General features: G+C 41.2%; 1 protein-coding gene across 4 annotated transcripts in view; it reads left to right on the forward strand.

Moving 5' to 3' along the window:
- The window catches only part of LOC105478244 (phosphate cytidylyltransferase 1B, choline), a 114,592-nt gene that overhangs the window by 47,263 nt on the left and 48,181 nt on the right, over positions 1-19,148 (forward strand). For all 4 annotated transcript variants that reach the window (XM_011735379.2, XM_011735377.3, XM_011735378.3 and 1 more), the window contains exons 2-3: positions 6,626-6,725; positions 17,957-18,073. In XM_011735379.2, coding sequence (XP_011733681.1) covers positions 6,626-6,725; positions 17,957-18,073 — 217 coding nt within the window. The remainder of the gene's footprint in view (positions 1-6,625; positions 6,726-17,956; positions 18,074-19,148) is intronic.

Below are 19,148 nucleotides of genomic sequence, written 5' to 3' on the forward strand. Positions count from 1 at the left end.
ATTTCTTTTTCTTTTTTCTTTTTTTTTTTTTTTGAGACAGTTTCACTCTTGTCGCCCAGGCTGGAGTGCAGTGGCATGATCTCAGCTCACTGCAACCTCCGCCTCCCAGGTTCAAGCAATTATCCTGCCTCAGCCTTCCGAGTAGCTGGGATTACAGGCATGTACCATCAGACTCAGCTAATTTTTGTATTTTTAGTAGAAATGGGGTTTCACCATGTTGGCCAGGCTGGTCTTGAACTCCTGACCTCAGGAGATCCACCCACCTCAGCCTCCCAAAGTGCTGGGATTACAGACGTGAGCCACTGCGCCCAGCCCTAAGCTATTTCTACACAATTACCTCTCTCTTCTTTTTCTCTCTCTTCCCCCTTCTCTCTCTTTTTACTATAAATGACATCATACTAGATAGCATGTATACATACATATTATACATATTGCTTTGTGACTTGCTTTTTGCGTTCAACAAAATGTCTTAGATATCATTCTCTGTCAGTACATACGTATCTGTCTTGCTGTTTTCAATAGTGCCTGTTACTTATAACATGTGCATACCATACATAACTAAATGAAAAAAATGGATATTTCTTGGTGCTGAACCACATACTGGGCCTCTTTTTTCTTCTCTCCAGTGACATTTATTGGTGACGACTTTGCACCAGCTGCCTGATTTAAGAGTCTATATAATCAATGACACAGTCTAAGAATCCAGTGATTCGTGTGTGTTGGGCCCATGGTCAACTATATTATCTATTTTTTTCTGTCCTCTCCATCTTCAAAAGACAAAATATTCTGATTCCATAATAAATAAGGCTTTAAAAATATGTTCAGAAACAAGTAAATATAAACCTAACAGTATGAGGCTGCTGGATGAGATTTTGTGACGTCTTTTTGTAATTCTGAATTTGTGGTTCTAAAGCTGATGAGTTTCATAGCAAAAGGCCTACCTGGAAGAAGTAGATTCTTTCTGAAGTCCTGTTCTTATCTTTTGTAAAATTCTTTTCTACTAGAGACATTCTTGAGATGGTTATAACTTTAGTTACTCTGGGTAATTCACTTTTCAATTGATTTCTGTGCTTCTAACATACCTCATCAGCATTTTCTAGCTAATGTTGGAGCCTGACAAACTGTTATAGACACTGTATTAACCAAGGCTCTGTCAAGACACAGATGGCTCACTCTAAAGGTGAAATTTAAAGAGAGTTTAATAAAGGTAGTAGTTATAAAGGTATGGGCAGGGTTTAAGGAAACCTCAAGGAATAGTATAGTATCCTTGGCCTAGAAACAATGGGGAGTTGCCATCCCCCAGACTGGTAGGGGTAAGGGGTGAGTGTGGTTACCAGAACCTCACACAGACAGCTCTATAAAGAGGGCCCCCTCACAGAAGCTACGAATTTTGGTAAAAGGACAGAACCAACACACTGCTTCCTAGCAGAGAGGAAGCCAGGGAGACAAATACCCTGAACTCACTCTTGTCCTGCCCTCCACTGTTTCGCACACTTCCCAATCCAACTGGAAGCAGGAGGCAGAGATCCCATTGGTGCAGTCATTGGGGAAGCCATACAGAAAAGAGTAGAGGAAAAGCATAGAGAAGGGTAGAAAGAGAGTGGATTCTGGAGAGGCAAAAGGGAAGATATTTATTATCCACATATTCTTTTAGTTAATCCTCACAACAGCTTATCCTCCTTTCATAGACAAGGATACTAAGGCTTGAGAGGTTAAGAACCAGCAATTTGCTAAAAATCAAATGTAAAAATAGGGAAAGGGATATTAAATAATGGAGGTAGGATATGAACTCAGGCCGTCTGACAGGATTGCCCCACTGGAGTTAAGAATAGCTTCACTTAAACAAGCAACTCTGCGGTTGGCCTATCACCATCAGTAGTACTGTGCTAAGTTCTGATTGGTTGATTAGCTTGTTGTCTGATTGGTCCAGTTGTCAGTCAGTGATGTACATTGCATAAATGCAGATTCTAGCAACCATTTTTTTTCACTTAAGTAATATTTGCATTGTCCATTGTCCAGTACCTTATAGCTTTTGTTTTAAGTAAATATTTGACAATATCCAACTGAAGGGATTCTATACATGAAATGCCCAACATATAATGTCTTCTTTAAAAGCCTGATGAAATGTGGCTTTGGTATGATTCTGTGGCATAGTTTATATAACCAGAACTTGTGTGACAAATAGGTAACATATTCACCTTGTAATGACTGAGTATTCTGAAATCTTCAATTAGGTAGAAAGAAGTTTTATTGCAATCTAGCTCCAAGTCTGTGGTCTGGCAAGGCCCTTGCATATGTGAGGTTCAGGGCACTGGGCCAGGACTTCTTAACCCTTTATGATCCTTGCTGTCTTCTGCTAAACATAAAAATCTCATGTGCCAACCGAACCCCAAATTTGGAATATGGCTCTCTAGAGGGGCATAGTCTTGTCTTCTGATGATCTTCACCAGTTCAGAAGCTTAGTTTCTATTATTTTCATGCTCAAAAGAGTAGTGGTTTCCCCAAATATGAAATTATTGAAAACTGAACATGCCTTTTCAAACTAATACCTTCTCCCATTCTAAAAGGGTCATTCTTCATTTTAGAAGATTGCTGCTGCAAAGCCAATTCTGTTCCTTTCTTATCTCTCTCCTCCATTTCTCTACCCTCCAAACAGCTAGCATCATATTAAACATATATCATGTGCTAATACACACTACAAAATGTGATCTGGCTGATTTATAATCTAACCTGAGGCTTGCAAATAACTACAAGTAAGTCATTTGACCCGCTTCACTAAGTCTGGGCAAAAATATGGTTACATGTTTTTATTTCTTCAGTTAATTATTTGAGTACCCCCTTCTCTATCAGGAAATCATGTATCTCCTTTTTGAGGTTTCTCCATCCTTATAGTCTAAAAATCCTGAGGGTTTCCTCAGCTCACAGGGAGCCAAAAAGGTAACTGAGTTTGAGGGATCTACCACTGCTGTTGCTTCTTGCTGTCACTTGGCGTCACCTTGAAAACTGGTTCGGTGACGATAATATCTACCTCACAGAGGTGTTGTACAAATTAAATGAGCAAATACATTTAAAGTGCTTAGTATATCGATGGATACATGGCACTAAGTAGGTACGCAAAGATTTAGCTATTACTTTATGTTATCAGGCCTCAGTTTTATGTAGGGTCTACACCAGAGGATCCCTGGAAGCATTTCAGCTTTGGTAAATGGTGAAGTTAGCTCAGTCCCTGCCCCTCCCAGAAGCCTCTATCTTACTCACATTGTCCTGAAGTTGATGTGGCTCTAGTATATGGAAGAGGCAGAACCTAAGGAGCATAGAATTTTTTATAAAGCAAATGATTTGTTCTGGCTCAGAGAAAGAGTTTTTTTTTTTTTTTTTTTTTTTTTAATTGTAATCTGGGGTGTTTGGACTGACAAAATTTTGTCTCAGGTCACAGGGCTGCTTGGTAGTAGCTGGGCCTTAACCAAAGTCTTCCTGAATGCAGAGCTTGATCAACTCTAGAAGTATCCTGCTGTGCTTTAGAAAGCAATGTTCTGGAGAGCAAGGCTGTGGCTCATTTTTTTTTTTTTGCATTCTCCCCATTCTGAGCACATTGCTTTATACATAACAAGAAATAGCTCTTCTTCATATCAACTGCTGTTAAAGATAGTCACCTCTGCACACATGCAAACACAAACACATTCACACGCTTAGGCATTCTCTCTGCCTTCCATCTCTTTGTTTCTCCTTCTTTCCTACTTCTAGGCCATAATAATTAAGAACGAAATGCACAGTGCATATAAACCTTTTCTTCCCCTTTGAGTAACTATTGTTGCTTTACAACTTTCCCTATCCCTGTTTTTATTAACAGATTTCATACCCTCAAGAACACACCGTTCTTGGAAAATGGCAACACTATCTCCTCTTTAATAAACTTTGTGACTAGCGCATACAAGATCTCCAAATAGTAATTTATTTTAGGTCATGTGAAAAAGGTTCATTGTGCACATATATTAACAGGTAATGAATCATTAATATGAGCTAATCCCACTTGCCAGTCCATTTACCCAGTTGGGTTGTGTGCTAAAAGTCCATTCATAAGTCAGTTTGCGGCCGGGTGTGGTAGTGCATACCTGTAGTCCCAGCTACTTGGGAGGCTGAGGCAGGAGAATCACTTGAACCCAGGAGAGGGATGTGGCAGTGAGGTGACATCACACCACTGCACTCCAACCTGGGAGACAGAGTGAGACTCCGTCTCAAAAAAATAAATAAAGTAAATAAAAACAAGTCAATTTGCTTGTTTCTATGGGTAACTATATTATCTATTATTATATCATATTATATTTAATAGTGAATAATAATAGCAGTTAAAATAGCTACAGTTTATTAAGTACCAGGTATGTTACACATATTATCTCTGCTTTTCACAACAGCCTTGCAAGATGAATAGCCCATTTTACAGGTGAAACTGAGGTTCAAATAAGTTAAGGAACTTGCTTTTAAGCACACAAAGTCAAAAATATTTCCTGCCTCAAGTATAGCTCCTTCTGAAGTGGTAGCGGTGGGCCACCCATGACTTTCCTCACCACATCTGTTGGGCCCCAGGGTGGGCACCTGACCCAATGCCAGCTAATCCTGGTTAAGACCTGATTTGAAAAGATGAATTTGGCCAATCAGATTCTCCCTTAGGAATTTGAATTAGGAAACATGGAAAGAGGCAATAAGTTGGTAGGAGGCTAGGGCTGAAAGGCACAATGGAAAGTTGTTAAATGAGTGTTGTGAAGAGAGGCTGAGGAGGCCATGATGGGCCGGCCTATTAGAGCTGAAGCTGTGAGGCAGTGGAAAGCAAGCAGTGGCTTTAATGTAGTGGAAGGAAATGGAGTCAATGGGGGTGGGACAGAAAGGATCATGTGCAGAGAGCAGCCAGGCTGGTGCAGAGCACTCTCTCCGGGGCCACATTCTGCCCTTTCCTCCTTTTCTAGTTTTAGTTCCAGGGTAGTCTTAAAAGAAATCCTCCATCCTTTGAGCTAATGTTAGTGAGTGTCAGTTCCCTTCAACCAGAAGAGCCAAATTAAAATACATGGCCAGTAAGTGCTGGAGAGGGGATCTGAACCCTGGGTTTGTGGCTACAGAGTTTTTGTTCTTTTCACTGCACCCCTTTGCCACATTACAAATGCCACTGTGGTCTACCATAGCCTATGAGGTCACCATAATGTATCTGAAAAAGAACCAATAGTGAACCCAAGTTTCCTGAATCCTTGTCCCAAGTCTTGGTTTGCTTCCAGAGCCCTGAAGGAGAAAGTGAGAGCCAAGAAAATCTCAGATAACTGGCAGGCCTCCAGACAACATTGAGCTTCTAGGGTGGAAGGGACTGCAATGGGGAGAGGGGATGGGGATGGGGAGGGATCAGTTCTCGTCAGTGCAGAGAATGGGGGCTCCCCAAGGGCAGGGATTATTGGTCTTATCCCTACTTCTATCCCCAGATTCCAAGATAGTGCCTGTCACATATTTGAATGAGTGAGCAAATGCATAAATAAATGGCAGAAGTGAGTCACAGCCCCTGTCCAAATGTATAGATCATTCTTCAGTCTAGTGTCCCCAGGTTAAGGAACACATCTTAACCTGTCTCCATCTCTAAGAAACAATTCATACAGCGCTGTGAATAATGTTTACTGTGACTAATCCACTTTAGCTTTAAAAATTACAAAGATGATGTAGTGGTGACTGCGATCACAGCACAGTTCAGACTACGAATGGACAACTCTGGATTGCATTTGCCTTGTTTACAAAAACACCGCTTGCTTTGTCTGGAGAGAGTGAGGTTTTCATTTTAAGAGGCTGGCTAAAAAATGCAGGGCCACTTTCTGGGCAGGCTTCCAAGTGACTACATCTTTCTCACAGCGTTCCCCAGAGCCCCAGTCCGAGCTGCCTGGGGCGGGGCCTCTAGCCGCTGGTCGCTGTTGAAGCTACCACAGTAGCAGTCATCTGCAGCCTGCCCGAATTACTGAGCTTTTAAGCCTTCCCAAGGCTCAGATAACAGCTTTGGCCTTTGCATTGAAAGAGACATCAGAGTTTGTCATTGGCCAAGCTGGTGTGTGTGAAATATAGGAGATATCGCACCACGCTTCTGAGTATGGCATTCTTTCCAGCCGAGTCTCTTGGGTGTGGGTGAGTCTAAATGTTTGAAGACTACCCTCGTTGGTTGTGAAATGTTCGAAGCTGGGCATTGTGACTTTCCAAGGGCATGACTTGGCATATTTCTTAACCCTAATGAGCCTCAGTTTCCTTTTTGTGAAATAGGGATAGTATTATCCTATGCTCTAGAAGGATAGAAGTATCTATTCATCACAGGGGGCTGTGAAACCTAAAAGAGATAACAGCAGAGTATCTCATCTAGTACCTGGCATACTATAGACACTGAAGAGCTTTTGTTATTTCTGAAGCGTCCGTAAAAAACATACAAAAAGGTTTCAGTGATGATGCCCTATTTTTATGTCTAACAGTACAGTATTGCTCTGAAAGACTCAGCGGATATATTTGACTTCTTAATCACACCTGTGTAGCCAACAGGAATAAAACTTCAGAGCAAGTTAGTGCCAAAGGAAAGTTCGTCAGACTGTATTCCCTTTCTTTTTCTCCCTTCTAGACCCTGACCGCACCTGCCCCATTTGCTGATGAAACCAACTGCCAGTGTCGAGCACCCCATGAAAAACTGACCATTGCTCAGGCCCGCTTAGGAACACCAGGTGAGGCTGTACCTTTTTTTTCTCAAATGGGTCCTGTCTTGACATTTAAAGTATCAGAAAGGGGCCGAGAGCGTCATGCCTGTGATCCCAGCACTTTGGGTGACTGAGGTGGGTGGATCACCTTGAGGTCAGGAGTTCGAGACCAGCCTGGCCAACATGGTGAAACCCCATCTCTACTAAAAATACAAAAATTAGCCAGGTGTGGTGGCACACGCCTGTAGTACCAGCTACTCACTTTGGGAGGCTGAGGTGGGAGGACCGCTTGAAGCCGGGAGGTGGCGATTGCAGTGAGCCAAGATTGTGCCACTGCACTCCAGCCTGGGCGACAGAGCAAGACTCCATCTCAAAAAAAAAAAAAAAAAAAAAGTATCAGAAAGGCCCATCATTAAGGAGCAGCACTTGCTTTCAAGCAGAGAGTTGAACTTAGAGATTATAACACAGTGCAAGGGTAAAGAAGGGTAAACACTAGCAGTGATAAACCAGACCAACCAAAGGAGCCAAGAAAAAGATGCATCAGAATACGGGGAGTTTGAGCCCCGGCTTTGTCACTTGTTAGTTCTACAGCCTTGGGCAAATCACTAGAAAGATCTCAATCTGTTTCCTCAAAACAGGGACAACAATACCTATCTCACAAGGTTTCTGTGATAACTAGATTCATTGAAAGTTCCAAAGCATTTTTAAAACCATGAAGGCATATACAAACCTAAGCTACTATAATTATTACCATTCTTTAAAGTATGCATTTTTTAAAAAAAATTTCAAGTGTGCCTTAAAAAGAGTGGGGTGTGCTATAGAAGTTTGTTCATTCATTCATCCCTTTAGCATTGTGCCAGAGGATGGATAGGGAAGAGATTTGGAAAGAATTATAAGGTACCATCTGTTTTTCAGGAGACAAGACAACTAGATGTGAAATAAAAAACATTAATAGCATGTATGCAGGTGCTTAGGCGTTAAAACCTGCAACACAGATGATAATTGATTCTTAGAGAATGGCAGATTCATTTGGCCTAAGTGATCAGGCAAGACTTCCAGGAGGAAGCAGAACAGACCTTTTAAGAGAAGTAAGATTTGGACTCTGTAGGCAGAAGATGCAAAGGTATTGCAGGCAGGTAGAAGGGGAATAGTGAAGACCCAGAAATAGAGAGCTGTGTAGGAGTAAGTGAGTGTTGTTTTAGTTGATTGGGATGGGGTGACAAACAAGACTAGTTGAACAGGTAAACTTTAAGCCATTTAACATGGCATAACTTGGCCGGGTGCGGTGGCTCACGCCTGTAATCCCAGCACTTTGGGAGGCTGAGGCAGGCAGATCACTTGAGGTCAGGAGTTCGAGACCAGCCTGGCCAACATGGTGAAACCCCATCTCTACTAAAAATACAAAAATTAGCCAGGCATGATGGCAGGCACCTGTAATCCCAGCTGCTTGGGAGGCAGAGGTGAGAGAATCACTTGAACCAAGAAGGTGGAGGTTGCAGTGAGCTGAGATCGCACCATTGCGCTCCAGCCTGGGTGACAGAGTGAGGCTCTGTCTCAAAAAATAATAATAAAATAAAATAAAAAGAACATGGCATAACTCAATGGTTTATAGTTGCCACTGCAAACAAACAAACAAACAAACAAACAAACAAACAAAAAAACCAAAAAAACCCCCCAAACTTGAAAGAATCCATGGAATGAAGAACAGTTTGCCTAATAATAATAATGGATATTTATTAAGTACTTACTATGTACTAAGGTCTTTATATGTATCATGTCATTTCACTATCACAACTCTGTGTGATTAGTAGTTTTAGTATTTCACAGAGGAGGAAATGAAAGCTTAGAGAAGTTGTGAATCTGCACAAGGTCATTCACTAGTAAATGGCAGTGGTTCACACTGGAGCCTGCATTAGAATCTGCTGGAGGGCTTCTTAAAACCCAAATGGGTGGGCTCCACTCCTAGAGTTTCTGATTCGGTCCAACTAGGGTGGGGCCCAAGAAGTTACATCTCTAACAAGTTTCCAGGTGATGCTACTGCTCCAGGGATCACACTGGGAGAACCATTGGTAAGTGGTAAAGTTGGGATTTGGTCTCAAACCTATTTGTCTTAGAGCTTGACCTCTCAACCATGACACTGTGCTTCCTATAAGAATAGCCTTCAATAGAGTGAAGTGAGAAGCAGAGTAGGCAGAGTTAGGAAGCTTTTGTGTGAGTTGCTTTTGAAAAAGGCAAAACAAGGTTGGGGAGGTAGTACAGAGCAGCCAAAGCTGTTGTTCCCAGGCTTCAGTGTACAAAGAATCACCTGGTAAGCTTGTTAAACAAGTAGATTTCCTGTTTCATTCCCTTCTTCCCAAATCTGGGATGGGCCCAGGCAAGGCATCTGCATTTTAAACAGACAGTCAGGGTGATTCTAAAGTTAGTGGTCTGGAGACCACACACAGAAATACCAACCAAGCAATATATCCAAGGGATGCCAAAGAAAAGTCCAGGTGGCCAGCCGGGCATGGTGGCTCATGCCTGTAACTCTAGTACTTTGGGAGGCCGAGGTGGGCAGATCGCCTGAGGTCAGGAGTTAGAGACCAGCCTGGCCAACATGGTGAAACCTCGTCTCTACTAAAAATACAAAAAATTAGCCAGGCATGGTGGCACATGCCTGTAATCCCAGCTACTCAGGAGTCTGAGGCAGGAGAAGCGCTTGAACCCGGGAGGCAGAGGTTGCAGTGAGCCGAGATCGTACCACTGCACTCCAGCCTAGGCAACAGTGCAAGACTCCGTTTCAAAAAAAAAAAAAAAAAAAAAAAGTCCAGGTGGTCATGAAGAAAACAGACTTGACCTAAAGTTAAAGGATGAGCATCAGGCCCAAACTGAAAGGGCCTCTACCTTTCTAGGGAAAGGAAAGGGAAGTAGAACTTACTATATATCTGTATATATCTGCTCAATGTGATGCTGTGTATTCTTTGCAAAGACCATATGAGATAACTATTATTGTATCCTTTCTGAAGAGGAGGCAAAGGAGACTTACAGAACTGAAAAGTAACTTGTCAGATGTCCTAGCTGACTGGGTAGAGCTGGGATTTGACCCCCAAGTCCATTTCGCCTCAAACCCCTGCTTTGCCTACCGCAACAAACTCTCTTATGAATCATGGTCCACAGCAGGCCATGGAGCTAAGTGAAAACATGCTCAGACAGACAGTAGCTGTGATCTTCTGTAGTGGCAGGACTATGCCATGCTCACTACTGTTTTATCAGTATCTAGAGAAACACTTGTTGCATACTGTGTGCTCAATAAATATTTTGTGAGTGAATGAATGAAAATTTGGAGGCAAGCGAATCACCTGAAGTCAGGAGTTTGAGACCACCTTGGCCAACATGATGAATCCCTGTTTCTACTAAAAATATAAAATTAGCCAGGTGTGGTGGTGCATGTCTGTAGTCCCAGCTACTTGGGAGGCTGAGGCAGGAGAATTGCTTGTATCTGGGAGGCAGAGGTTGCAGTGAGCTGAGATCGAGCTGCTGTACTCTAGCCTGGGCAACAAGAATGAAACTCCATATCAAAAAAAAAAAAAAAAAAAAAAAAGAAAGACAGTTTGGGACAAGAGAAGTAGTTCTTCCTCTGGAAATAGAAGCAGAAAGAGTTTGTTCTGGTATTTTGAGCTGGTATCAAGCTAACTGGGTGAAATTGGGCACATGTGCGTTGCCTACTGCCAAGCAGTTTAAGCAGTAATAAGATGGTGGTGTATTTTGAAATAACCGTGTGGTGGATTCTGTGGAATACAGGTCATTAGAGGGGGAGTGAGATGGAACAAAGATGAACTCCTGATCTTTAGAAGAGAAATTCTGCCCCCTAACCTTAGGTGATAACTCTGGGAAATTATATAAGAAAATCCGTGATGTTGATGAGTACCTAGCCAGGGTACTTCTGTTGGAAATTTCTTTATTTAGAACTTCAAATATCAGGCCGGGTGCGGTGGCTCATGCCTGTAATCCCAGCACTTTGGGAGGCCGACGCGAGTAGATCACTTGAGGTCAGGAGTTCAAGACCAGCCTGGCCAACATGGTGAAACCCTATGTCTACTAAAAATACAAAAATTAGCCTGGCGTGGTGGTGTGTTCCCAGGTGATGCTGCTGCTGCTACTAGTCCTGGGACCACACTTTGAGTACCACTGCATAAGAGCAACTGTTGGCAGTGGTTAGAAGGAGTGGCAGGGAGATTATCCAATATCGTAATTGTTGGAGCATTGTACTGTTAGCAGAAAAGTTCAGAGAATTTTTAAGAATCTTGCTGTTTGATTACCATTTAAGAAAAGAAGAAAAACGTTACTTTTTTGAAGGGTTTGGTCAAGAATTTCAAGAAGGGTTTGGTCAAGAAGGGTTTGCTTTCAAGAGTTTCAAGAAGGGTTTGGTTTCAAGAGTCGTAAGCAATTTACCTGTTTGTGGCACTGTCTTGAGCGTGCCCTCAAAAAAGACAAAACATAGCAGAATTTGGTATTTGATAATGCTCTTCAAGATTATAGTTTTTTTTTTTTTTTCTTTTGTATTTTCAGTGGAGCTGCTTTCGCCACGTTGACCAGGCTGGTCTTGAACTCCTGGCCTCAAGTGATCTGCCCATCTCAGCCTCCCAAAGTACTGGGATTACAGGCAGGAGCCACTGTGCCTGGCCTAGATTATAGCTATAACTGGACTCTCTTACCATCTCCTACACTAGCCATATTTTTTGACATAATATAATCGCCTAAAATGTGTTTTACAAATTTAGAACTGCCCAAACAGGGGCTGGGGTAATGACAAACTCTGCCCATACCTCTTAGCTTTTTGACCTTGTTTGTGAGGTCACAAGGGTGATGAAACTTCAAGAGAAAGAGCAGAATAAAGTGAAAAAGCAATCAGAATTGGCACCTTTGGTCTTAGCTAGTCCAGCTGTGGAGCTATGCGCATACACGGTGCTGTATGTATTCTGATGCATGGAGAATCAATCCTCTGTCTTGACATAAAGGAAAAGTCTGGGAGATTGTTTCATAGGCTCCTTTTCATTAAAACTGCCTTTTCCTTTCTTTTCTTTTTCTTTTTCTTTCTTTTCTTTTCTTTGCTTTGCTTTTTTTTTTTTTTTTTTTTTTTGAGACAGGGTCTCGCTCTGTCACCCAGGCTGGAATGCAGTGGTGTGATCACAGCTCACTGCAGTCTTAACCTTCCAGGCTCAAGTGATTGATCCTCCCACTTCAACCTCCCAAGTAGCTTGGACCACAGGCATGTGCCACCATGCCTGGCTATTTTTTGTATGTTTTGTAGAGATGGGGTTTCGCTATGTTGCCCAGGCTGGTCTCAAACTCCTGGGCTTGAGCCATCTACCCACCTTAGCTTCCCAAAGTGCTGGGATTACAGGCATGAGCCACTGTACCCGGTCTTAAACTGACTTTTTTAAAAGGGAATCTTGGTTCTGATTTTCTATTTTCCTTTTCAAAAAGGAAGTTTGTATTATCTGTTTCCACAGTGTGTAGAATTTCCCTGACTACATTTTTCAAGAGCCGCCTTAATGAATCTGCCTTATTCATGTACCATCTGTGATGTAATTTACTGAATACGTTTTCTTTATATATACTCTCTGTTCTAAAACTTTAACGTATTTTAAAAAGCAAACATCAATCACAATCATTTACAGAAAATGGCATCATTAGCTAGTATCACTGGCTAGTGATAAGCAGAAGGTAATTGCAAAGTTTATATAAAACTAAATAGTATATACAATAAGTATGTAACTGTAAGATTTTAAAAGCTTAACTTGTGCCACCTTTTTCGCACATCAGTTGTACAAAAAACAGTACTAGTTGCAATAATTACTGGGTGTTTAATAATAGTTTCTGTTTTGTTTTAAAGACAATAATTCATATCAGCATGTAGTTTTCTAGCAGGTGTCAACAAGGTAGAAGAAAGAGTGGTGAGTTTGATTTGCACTCAAATATCATGGTAAATTGGTTGTATGACATTCGGTAAGCTGCTTAACTTCGCTGAGCCTCCATTTGCCCCTCCATGAAATGATAAGTCTACTTTCACCTGACTACCTCATAGGGTTGATGCAAAGATTAAATGAAATACATATGTTTTGTGAATTGTATGTATTTCTAAGGTACAGTTTAAATGCCTTAAAATAGCCACAATCCAAGCCTTGTTAATAGCCATAATCAAAGATGATCAATCACCCTTTTATTGTTGCTTGAATCTGAAGCAAATACCAAGAAACGCCTAACATACCCCACAATAGTGTGAATTTAAACGTAACGTGGTTGGTGATTGCCTCCTGTTTGGCTGTACGGCAGATGTGTGTTTAACTTTTTAACCAACTGCCAAACTGCTTTCCAAAGCGATTGTACCACTTTAAATTCCTATCTGCAGTTTATTAGCGTTCCAGTTGCTCTGCATTCTCACCATCACTTGGTATGGTCAATTAAAAAACATTTTTTAGCCATTCTAGTGTGTATGAAATGTTATCTCATTGTGGTTTTCATTTGTATTTCCCTAATGACTAATGTTATTGAGGATCTTCTCTTGTGTTTATTTGCCATCCTTGTATTTATTTTCTTTGGTGAAATGTCTGTTCAATATTTTTGCTTTATTTAACTGAGTGGTGGGTTGTTCATCTTACTGAGTTTTGAGAGTTCTTCATATATTCTAGATACAAGTCCTATATTTCACAAATATTTTCTCCCAGTCCATGACTCACCTTTTCATTTTTGTAAAAATGTCTTTTGAAGAGCAAACGTCATGAGTCTCACAGACTGCATTTAAGGTGTCACCCCAGGCTCAGTTCTCATCTGGAGGTTGACTGGTGTTAGATCTGCTTCCAGGCTCACTCAGGTTGTTACCAGAATTTATTTCCTTGTGACTGTAAGATCAAGGGCTCAGCTTCTTACCAGTTGTCGACCAGAGGCCACCCTCAGCTCCTAGAGGCCACCTGCAGGTCCTTGCCATGTGGCCCTCTCCATAGGCCCTTTCACAACATGGCAGCTTGCTTCTTCAAAGCCACCAGTGCAGAAAGAGAGTGAGTCTGTTAGCAAGATGGACTCTTTTTCTTTTCTTTTCTTTTCTCTCTCTCTCTTTTTTTTTTTTTTTTTTTTTTTGAGATAAAGTTTCATTCTTGTTGCCCAGGCTGGAATGCAGTGGTGTGATCTCGGCTCACTGCAACCTCCGCCTCCCAGGTTCGAGAGATTCTCCTGCCTCAGCTTCCCAAGTAGCTAGAATTACAAGTGTCTGTCACCACGCCAGGCTAATTTTTTTTGTATTTTTAGTAGATACGGGGTTTCACCATGTTCGCCAGGCTGGTCTCAAACTTCTGACCTCAGGTGATCCACCCGCCTCTGCCTCCCAAAGTGCTGGGATTACAAGTGTGAGCCACCACGCCCAGCCAAGATGGAGTCTTATAATGTAACATAATCATGGAATAACGTCTACCACCTTTCCCATATTCTACTGGTTAGAAGCAAGGCACAGGTCCCACATACACTTCAAGGGGAGGGAATTACACAAAGGCATGAGCACCAGGAGGCAGAGATCATTCGGAGCCACCTTAATGTCTCTCCACCATGCCACGGAATAGTTGTACTCTGACATCTTTTTTTGTTTTCAATTGACTTCTGGTCATTGCCAAACCTCCAGCTTCACAGGTCAGTGGTATCTCACATAGATGCTCTGGAGAGTCACCAGATGCCTAAAAGCATATCCAGAATCTCAAACAAAAGATTAAAACAGATCAATATACAAACTAAAAAGCCATACTCTGTTTTTTTTAAAGCTTTATTATAGAGTATTTCAAACACACACAGTAGAAAAACAGTATAATGAACCTTCCTGTGCCTGTCACTCATACCTAACAACTACTAACCCATGTCCAGTCTTGCACCATGCACACCTCCGTCTACTCTGTCCTCTTGGACGATTTGAAACAAAATCCCAGACTTCCTAGCATTCTGTATATATGTCTGAAAAAAAAGAACTCTGGTTTTATTAAACATAATCACTGTATCATCATCTTACCTGAAAAAATTAACAATAATTCTTTGATATCACCAAATATCCAGTGTTCCAATTTCTAATTATCTTATGTCATCATTTATATATAGCTTGTTTGAACCCAATCCAAATAATGTCCATACTTTACAGTAGGATGATGTGTTTTTTAAATCTCTTTCAATCTGCAGATCCCCCTTTCGTTTCTCTTTTTCTTTCTCTCTCTCTCTTTTTTGCCTTGAGGTTTATTTGTTGAAGAGATGAAAGATCAGGGTCCTTTTTTGGCAGGGGAGGGGAGTCCTGGAGAGTTTCCCACAGTCTGGAAATTGCTGACACACCACAATTTTTCAAAGTGAGCTTATTGCAAAATCAACTTTGTAAATACTCTTCAGATTTACTAAATGGCCTTTTTTCTCAGTAATTGCATCTTCTTTCTTTACTTTTCTTTCCTCCCTGCTTCCTGAATTCATTTCTCTTGATCACCTCTGAATCAATAACAAAAAGTTTTACAAAACTGCCATCTGCTTTTCCCTGGGGTTTATATCTTAAAACAAATTTTCCTCAATTGAATTCAAATTGAATAAGAACATTCAAAGCAAGGCTCCCTCATTAGACAGTTTGTTATTTCAAAGCATTTTCTATTTACTGTGCCTTATTTAGAATACAGTATAATCCTATGAAGGCAATTCTGTTTGTTCAAAATTGTGTATAATTGGAAATAATTGCAATTCCCTATCTGACATAAAGTCTCTCAACTTTTTTTATTAGAGAAATTTAATTTATTAGAAACATTGTACCATCTGAATCTATTAATGTAACATTTCTTTATGTTCCAAATTAATGAGGTTGCATTGCCTCAAGAGATAATCACAATTTTAAATCTAAGTCTTAAAGATCATTCAACAGAAGTTGGCATTGATTTCTGTCTTTTTAGAAAATTTATTTTTATAACATCAATGTAATGCATGCATATATATATATATTATATATATATATTATTTGAGACAAGGTCTATCTCTGCCACCCAGGCTGGAGTACAGTGGCGCAATCTCAGCTCATTGCAACCTCTGCCTCCCAAGTTCAAGTGATTCTACTGCCTCAGCCTCCCAAGTAGCAAGGATTGCAGGCGCCTACCACCACATCTGGCTAATTTTTGTATTTTTAGTAGAAACAGGGTTTCACCATGTTGGTCAGGCTGGTCTGGAACTCCTGACCTCAGGTGATCCGCTCGCCTCAGCCTCCCAAAGTGCGAGGATTACAGGCTTGAGCCACCACGCCCGACTATTTTCAAAAATCAGTAGTACTCTTAGCTTATAAAGAAAACTAGTGGTCCCTTTCTCTACCTTCTTCACCCCTGATTCTTATTCCCTGTAGGCACTCAACACTTGACAATCAACTTTCCATAATGTTGTTGAAGTCTCTCATCCATTGACATTGCCTTTCTTGTTTTCTCTGTCCTCGGGGGGATTCTATCTTTTTAACTTAACTTTTAACTTTAACTTTTAACTCTTTAACTTTTAACTCTTAGTAATTGTTGTGGTGTTTCTGGGAGAAAGTAGAGATAATCTATGTGTTCAGTTCACCATATTTAACTGATAGTCCTTGTATTTCTTTTTAAAGAACATTATTAGCTCACACCTGTAATCCCAGCACTTTGGGAGGCTAAGGTGGGTGGATCACAAGGTCAGGAGTTTAAGACCAGCCTGGCCACCATGGTGAAACCCCGTCTCTACTAAAAATACAAAAATTAGCCAGGTGTGGTGCTGAGTGCCTGTAATCCCAGCTACTCAGGAGGCTGAGGCAAGAGAATTGCTTGAACCCGGGAGGTGGAGGTTGCAGTGAGCCAAGATCGCGCCATTGCACTCCAGCCTGGGTGACAGAGCAAGACTCTGTCTCAAAAAAAAAAAAAAAAAAAAAGAAAAGAAAAGAAAGAAAAACAACAACAACAACAACAACAACAAAAAACACTATTGTGGCCACATATGTCTCTTTCCTTCTCACTGCAAGAATAAAATATCTCTATGTTGTTTGTAGCCATAGAGAAGAGGTGACAAGGGTGCTTAAAATGCACTTTGATATGAGAAACTACTTCTTTCTCCTGTCATCCATTTTTGAATCCCCTTCTTGGATTTTCACATTCTAGTTCCTTTGTTGAGAGTCTAGAAAGGTGTCAAGGTTGGCAAAAGATACAGAATTTTCTATATAAATGTAGCAGGCATCTTCCAGACTATCAGGATGGGGATATAATAGAGCTGCAACGTCCTTCCTCCAACCAGCTAAAAAGAATAATTTTGTGACTTGCTTTGTCTACCAAATTGATGGAAGTATATACTCAATTTCTCTCTCTGACTTGAAGGGGATGGGTCTTTGGCCTGGCTGAGCAATAGTGTTATCCCAGTCTCCTGGTTCGCAGGGGTGCTGTACTGAAGTGTGTCCCTCTTCCTCTTGGAACAGCACTTTTTAAAGCACTGTATGCCACTGTCTGTGAGACCTCTTCACTTTTGGCCTTTCTCCCTAGGAGGGACTATAGTGTTTGTTGCTCATCTTCAGCCCTAAGCACCACTTCTACATGCAACACTACATGCTGACTTTCCTCCCTTTGAGGCGTATGTCCCTCATCTCTTATTATACCAAAGAGGTTAGGGAGTGGCCTTGCAGTGGTATGCTGGTAAAGGTTTAACAGCTGGTCCTCCAGCAGGAAATAAGCCCTGATTTGTAGCATTTGCCAATTTCTGTGGTGGAAGCATTCTACCGTGGCTGATTTCAGGCTACCAACGTGACTTGGAGTTGGGAAGAAAGGTGTAAGGTGAGCCATGTGAGCAGATTGCAGTACATCATTGCCTTTGGGAACAGGGACTTGGGGTCTTCATTCAGGATTGCCAGACTCAAGGATGAAGCCATTTGCTGTTTCCATTGAGCTCCTCAGTTACTCCTGCCTATGTGTCTCAGCTGGGCTGACTCTGCTGGCTCAGTCACCTAGACTCCAGTCCGGGTCAAGACAACTCCCCAGTGCTCTGTGCTTGTCTCTTCTGTTGGCTAAAAATGTGTGTTCCCTGGTTTGATCTTAATTTTGTTATGTTTTTGCTCTGCTTTGATGTCTTCAGAAGAACCTCTTTAAAATTAGTTTCATGCACTGATGTGAAACTGATGGTATGTAGAGATTGTGTCTTATCCAGAAAGTTTCTTATGACTGATGGAAGGTAGCTGAGATTCCTCATTCTGCAGTTCTGTTAACAGTGTTTTCTTTCTCCCACAGCTGACAGGCCTGTCAGAGTATACGCCGATGGAATATTTGACCTCTTCCACTCGGGTCACGCAAGGGCCCTTATGCAAGCAAAAACACTGTTTCCCAACAGCTACTTGTTGGTAGGAGGTAAGAAGTGCATTTTCTTTTTGTCTAGAAAACTCTTTTATAATATGCTTTCTGAAAAGAGCCCCTTTCAGTTCCATCAGTAAAATCTCACATTGTTAATGCTTCCAATTCAGCCCATACTGGCTCTCTTGTTCAATGCCTGAAATTTAAAATGATGTTTGAAAAACCATAGGGGAAGTTACATCATGGGATTGTATAACCCTGATCCTCAGAGAGAGATGGGCTGATAGTACTACTAAGGGTAAATGCTTCATGTTTTCCATTAGTGCCTTTCTCCTAGTGTTTAAGGCTTGATCCAAATTATGTTTCTAAAATTTTCTAGAGGGATAAGAGAAGCAATATTATTCTGATTTCAAATCTCAAAGAACTGAAGGGAGTTAGGATGATGAAGAACAAACAAGGTCATTATCTATTTCTTTCGTGTGACCCACAGCACTTAGGACAATGTTGTGCTAACACTAGTGGCTTGTAACAGCCCCACTTAGTTGAATTTGTGGCAGTGTGTTAAAGACATGGAGATTTATATACTGAGGTAATCTTGGTTCACAACGAAGGGACCAATTTACTCACTGAGTCCATGGAAAGAGAAGGATCGTTAGATGTGGATTGAAATTTTCCTCCTCCAGGAGGCCTAACTATTTCAATTTGGCTAAAACGGACAGTACCTGACTCGGAAGACCTGTATCTCACTTGTGTAGCTTCTGGAAGGAGCATATTCATTCAGAGTAATCAGTTTTTGTGGCATATAAACTAGGCACCATCACATCTTACACCTCTACTGGGAGAAAAAAAAAGTACTGGTAAGAGACTACATAACTGTTTTTTAAAGCATTTTGTTACCTTCTGCAATTAAAAACCACTTGTTGTTTGTTTGTTTGTTTGTTTGAGGCAGAATCTCACTCTGTCACCCAGACTGGAGTGCAGTGGTGCAATCTTGACTCACCACAACCTCCACCTCCTGGGTTCAAGCAATTCTCCCACCTCAGCTTCCTGAGTAGCTGGGATTACAGGCACGTGCCACCAAACCCAGCTAATTTTTTTTTTTTAATATTTTTAGTAGAGATGGGGTTTCACC

This window comes from Macaca nemestrina, chromosome X (assembly GCF_043159975.1).
Source record: "Macaca nemestrina isolate mMacNem1 chromosome X, mMacNem.hap1, whole genome shotgun sequence".
NCBI classification, from domain to species: domain Eukaryota; kingdom Metazoa; phylum Chordata; class Mammalia; order Primates; family Cercopithecidae; genus Macaca; species Macaca nemestrina.